The sequence below is a fragment of the Ailuropoda melanoleuca genome, unplaced genomic scaffold (assembly GCF_002007445.2).
Source record: "Ailuropoda melanoleuca isolate Jingjing unplaced genomic scaffold, ASM200744v2 unplaced-scaffold9120, whole genome shotgun sequence".
Lineage (NCBI taxonomy): Eukaryota > Metazoa > Chordata > Mammalia > Carnivora > Ursidae > Ailuropoda > Ailuropoda melanoleuca.
Window position 1 is genome coordinate 1 of NW_023254571.1, and position 5,013 is coordinate 5,013.

General features: G+C 54.7%; 1 protein-coding gene across 4 annotated transcripts; it reads left to right on the forward strand.

Moving 5' to 3' along the window:
* Positions 1 to 333: 333 nt before the first annotated feature.
* On the forward strand, positions 334 to 5,007 carry LOC117800926. 4 transcript variants are annotated; one of them, XM_034653481.1, is made up of 4 exons: positions 347 to 812; positions 1,680 to 1,859; positions 2,040 to 3,556; positions 3,808 to 5,007. In XM_034653481.1, exons 3-4 carry the CDS (start codon positions 2,596 to 2,598, stop codon positions 3,990 to 3,992), a joined length of 1,146 nt encoding a protein of 381 aa, XP_034509372.1. In that variant the 5' UTR covers positions 347 to 812; positions 1,680 to 1,859; positions 2,040 to 2,595; the 3' UTR covers positions 3,993 to 5,007. The 4 variants fall into 4 exon arrangements, with proteins under 4 accessions (XP_034509375.1, XP_034509372.1, XP_034509373.1 ...); XM_034653482.1 differs by having other exon boundaries at positions 2,716 to 3,556; XM_034653484.1 differs by having other exon boundaries at positions 334 to 812; positions 1,680 to 3,556; positions 3,791 to 5,007.
* Positions 5,008 to 5,013: the final 6 nt, after the last annotated feature.

Sequence of the window (5,013 nt, forward strand, 5' to 3'; positions counted from 1 at the left end):
TTAAAATGTAAAATGCATTCTTAGTCCACTTGTACAAAAATAGGTGGTGGGCCAGATTTGGCTTGCAGTCATAGTTTGCCAACCTCTACACTAATATGCGTATTAAATTTGAATGATCTTGCATTCCTAGAATAAATACCACTTGATCATGAATATACTGCCAGTGTTTTTTTTTTTTTTTTAAGATTTTATTTATTTGACAGAGAGTGCAGGAGAGCACAAGCGGGGCGGGGGGAACAGCAGAGGGAGAGGGAGAAGAAGGCACCCCACTGAGCAGGCTGCCCCATGGTGCTGATGCCAGGCTCAATCCCAGGCCCCTGGGATCATGACCTGAGCCAAAGGCAGTTGCTTAACCAACTGAGCCACCCAAGCGCCCCATATTCCCAGCTTTGATTTGCTAATGTTTTAGTTAGGAATTTTGTGTCCATATTGATAAATCAGATTGGTCTAACAGAGATTTCAAACTAGTTATAGGGCAGAGATATATTTTACTTGGCCTGTAAAATATTTTACAGTTTTTTGAATGAATTGCCCAAATTAAAAAATTGGGAGATATTAAGTGAAAAATTCAAGATTTCTGGCTTTTCTTTAAGAAAAGGAATGTGGCAAAACTGGGAGAATGTGGACCCAATTTTGTCACATTTTTAATAGCGCTGCTGTATGAATGTTTTGTATTTCATTAATTTCTACTCTTATTTTTTAAAAGATTTTATTTATTTACTTCACGGGGCTCCATCCCAGGACCCTGGGATCACCACCCGAGTGGAAGGAGGTGCTTAACTGATACCCCTGTCTATGGGGTATTTGCACATGTACGTACATGGGAAGTGTTAGGGTATGTATGTGTATGTGTGTAGAGTGTGTGCGACGTGTGTTTGTGTTGTGTCTGTAGTACACTACATACGTGTGGAGTGTGAGTGAGGTGTGAGGGAGACATTGAGGCCCACAGCCCGGGGGTGCTAGAGTGCTCAGGGCCTGTCAAAAAGACAGGCTTGGTCAGCAGACTCATCTGTCTTCTTGGGGAAAGCAGGGCCATCACCATGACCCTTTCTGAATGTCCCCTTTGGACAGTAGTGTGGGTGAACAGGCCGTTTTTCCATGCAGCGCCACTGCCCATGTTCCCACTCACTTCTGCCCTCCCTCTTCTGAGAAAAGAGTGACCTCCTTCTTTAAGAGAAGGAAGGGTCCAGTGTTCTACTAAGTAAAGGGGCCTTACTGTTGATGGTGAAGGTGGTGGAGACGGTGCCACCAGAGGGTTCAGCTCGGGATCGGAATGGCATTGGGTTCTCCCAACTGAATAGGTTAGCTGCTGAGGGGGCCTTTATCCTGAGTGGGGGGGAGGTGCCAGTGTGGGCTTCAGTCTTTCCCTCCAGGCCACATTCAGATCCGCAGCTCTGTCCTGCTCTTCTGGGTCCCACCCTCCTGAGGGTGTGTCTGCACTTTGCTCACAGCTTCCTGAGCCCAGATTGTCTTCCCCAGTACAGGCTCCACAGTGGTCCCTGGCAGAGCTGGGAAAGGGCCACTGCCATCTTGGGCACATCACTCTCCCTTTCCCTGTGGACCTTCCTTTGCCTTGGCTCCAGAATGCTATGCTTTCTAACTCCTAGTGGGAATAAACACCCCTCTCAGGGGGTGTCCTGGGGTCATGCCTAACTCATGCTCCCATCTTGTTCCTGCAGGTCTAGAACACCTCCAGCCTCAGTGTCCTTTCTGCATCCTGTGGTTTGAGCCTGAGGTTGCCATTATCCCTGAATGGATGGAGTGGCAGGGCCAGCATACCTCCCCACCCAGAAAGGACGCCTGGACACAGACTCCCCCAGCCAGGAGGAGAATCAGGCACGCTCAAGTCCAGGGTGCAGGTATGTCCACCTGTCATTGGTTGGGGCCAGGGGAGTAGGCTCGCTCCTGCTATGGGCAGTGTTCACGGTATGGGCTTTGGGGGAAGGGCAAAGCAGGGCTTCACAAAGTGCCAGGTTTCAAACAATCCACAGGCCTTTATGTGACTCATTTGCACCTGACCACTAGTTTGCTGATTTCAGGTCTCCTTCTCTAGCTTCTCTCCCTGCTGGTAGCCAGCTGGCCCTGTGGCTTCAGGTTTCCTTACCTGCCTCAAGAAGGCAAGTCTGCAACCTGTACTTGCTGTTGGCCGTGGGGCAGGACGGAGGGCAAAGAAGAACGGACAGAGGCTGGCCTTTGGGGCAGACAGGCCTGGGTTCAAATTTCAGCTTTGCCAACCTTGGACAAGTCACCTACCTTCTCTGCCTGAGGTTCAGATTTATCTCTGGTAAACTGGGGCTAATACTTCCTGGGATCACCATGAAGATTAAATGAGATGATGCGTGTAAATTGCCCAGCTCAGCCCCTGGTACCTGGTACTCAGTACATATAACTTTTCTCCCCACTTTCTCTCTTGCACCCTCCAACCTCGTCTTGAGTGGATCCCTGAGCCAGATATCCATCTGGCAACTTCCAACACCTACCATTTTTAGATTTACATAAGACCAGCAGCTTTCCCTCCCACAGCAGCTGTTAACAGTCAGAGATTTGCAGAGCAGATGTCTTGGTGTGAAACTGTTCCCAGGAGGCGTCCCACGAATGTTTGCTGACAAAGCAGTGCAGGGACTGACCTCCCTTCCAGCTCTGCCTCCTGACACCTGGCTCTGGAGACTGAATGCGCCTACCCTCCCTGCATCCCATGTGTTTCTGTCCCCTCAGATGCTGAGGGCCTGCGCTCTGCTCCACCGCCCAAGGCTGCAGATGGGGGGCTGTGAGGTTGGCTGGAGCAAGCTGCTTTGGCCTGGACCTGTGCCAAGCTGCTCCCATCCAAGAAGAGGCTCAAGAGGCAGATGGAGAGGACAGAGTTTGGGAAGGGGCTGCAGCCTGGTGGGGGCAGCCAGTCCGAGCATGAACACTTTTCCAAACCCCACTGCATTGGGCCAGGGGAGTGCTCATCTGCGCTTGCTTGGGTCCGGTGATTACAGGTCTGAGCTTCAAAGCATGTTACAAACCTGGCTAATTGCTGGCTGGGGGAGCTGGGCGAGCAGGCCAACTCCGCCTGCGTGCACGCCAGGGGCCGCGGGCCTCACCTGGGGCTGGCACTTCCAGCCGGGAGCCAGGAGCCCTGCTGTGGCCGCCCGGTCCTTCTGGCTCCTCGCGAGGACTACCTTCGGGAGCTCGGAGGAGGGGCCGCCCCGGCTGCAATTGCGGCTGCCGCCGTCGCGGTTGCGGCGCGGGCACCTCCTCCCCCGGGGCCAGAGTCGGATCGGTCAGGTGGAAACCTCCCCATTCAAACGGGCGCGGGCCAATCAGGGCCCGGCGCGCCGGCCCATTCAAACGCGCGCAGCAGCCGGCCTGGCGCTCCCGCCTCCGGGACACTGGCGCGGGGCGGGGGCGGGTGAACCTGCTGCCTCGGTTACAGGGGAGCAACACAGACGCCTCGGGTTACAGGCGGTCCTGGCCGGCCGCAGCGGGGCAGCCATGGAGCGCTCCCTGCACCGCGTTTCCCTCGGGAGCCGGCGCGCCCACCCGGACTTGGCCTTCTACCTCACCACCTTTGGTAAGTGCCCGCGACGGCTGGCTGCCAGGGCGGCTTCACCCTCCTCCCAGCACCCCGGAAAGGGTCGCCCCCCACCCACCCCACCGTGATAGGTGCGGCTGGCAGCAGCGGGTGCCCAAGAGGGGCTCAAGGCCGGGGGGGCCCAGGCTGAGCAAGCCGCGGGGCACCACCTGCTGCCTGGCCAGGGGGGCCAAGTGCAGCTGCTTTTGCCTCACTTGGCTGGAATAATCACAGCCTGGTTCATCTTTCAGAGACCCGGTTTGCACCGCTGGAGTTTCCCCTGAGCAACACGGTCTTGTTACTACATCTGGAGATTTCCTCCATCCTCTTTCCTTTGGCTCAGGGACAGGACAGGTGCGGAAGGAGCCTGGGTGGCCTTGGCTCCTTGTGGGCTCACCTTGGAAGCTGCAGTGTGACTGCTCCAGTGGATATCTGACCCACAGCAGACATGGGAGAATTCTCTTCTCCAGGAGTGACCAGGCTCTCAGGAGGGTCGCGGGCCTGCCCTGGGGGCTTGAGGTAGAAAGAAACAGGCAGTAGGCCCCTGCTCCCAAACCCCTTGCTAGCTCGCCTGGGTTCCCCCAAATAACAGCAGGGCCGCAGCTGCCCCAACGGTCTGGGCAAATCCAGCCTTTCAAGTAGCCATAATAGCGATGAGAGCCCTGTCCGAGAGCACAGCCCTTCACAGCTCTGTTTCCTCACTGGTTCTGCAGCTCCCTGTGGAGAGCGGGTAGTATTTCTTCTGTGGAGGCTTGAGATCCAGAGAGAGGAAGGTCTCCCAGTGAGCCAGTGCCAGACTTGGTACCCGAGTTCAAGCCTTCTGAGACAACTTGTCCTGTACCTTTTTCTTTTTTTAAAGTTTATATATAACTTTCTTTATAAAGGTTGGGTAGTCCTGCAACATACAGGACTTTGCCCAGATTTCAACCACAGAACAGCCCAGGAGTTAAGCCCTCCCCGGCGTTCTGGCTCTCCTCTGCTCAGCCTTACCTACATCAGCACACTTGCCTCCTCAGAAACTGCCTTTTTCTCTAGGAGCAGAGGAAGCAATAGGAAAGCAGTGGCTTGGCCACTAGCAATGGCCTGTGGTCTAGCATCCTGGAATTCACTGGTCTAGTTGGTGGAGTGTAACCATGGGAGTCAGGAGGTAGCCACCGTTTCTTGAGCACTTACCATGGCCATGCCTTGTGTCAAGTGCTTAGCTCATTGAATCCCCCCAACCCTTGGAAGCAGTTCTTGTTAACCCCACTGGGATGTGAGAGTCTACCAGACAAGGAAGGTTTCCAGAGTGACCTGAATTGGTGGGGTTGGGGTGATCAGGAAAGAGTGTGAAGGAGCCATGAGGCCCAATTACCTTAGCTGTGTCCTGGTTTAAAAGTAANGTAAAAATACAGGGGCGCCTGGGTGGCACAGCGGTTGGGCGTCTGCCTTCGGCTCAGGGCGTGATCCCGGCGTTA

What these genes read in the sequence shown, in the direction of transcription:
- LOC117800926 (XM_034653480.1), top strand. Translation starts at nt 2,596, where the DNA reads ATGTTTGCTGACAAAGCAGTGCAGGGACTGACCTCCCTTCCAGCTCTG. An exon ending in CTTCTACCTCACCACCTTTG is followed by an intron (nt 3,557 to 3,807) that starts GTAAGTGCCCGC and finishes TTCATCTTTCAG; the next exon opens with AGACCCGGTTTGCACCGCTG.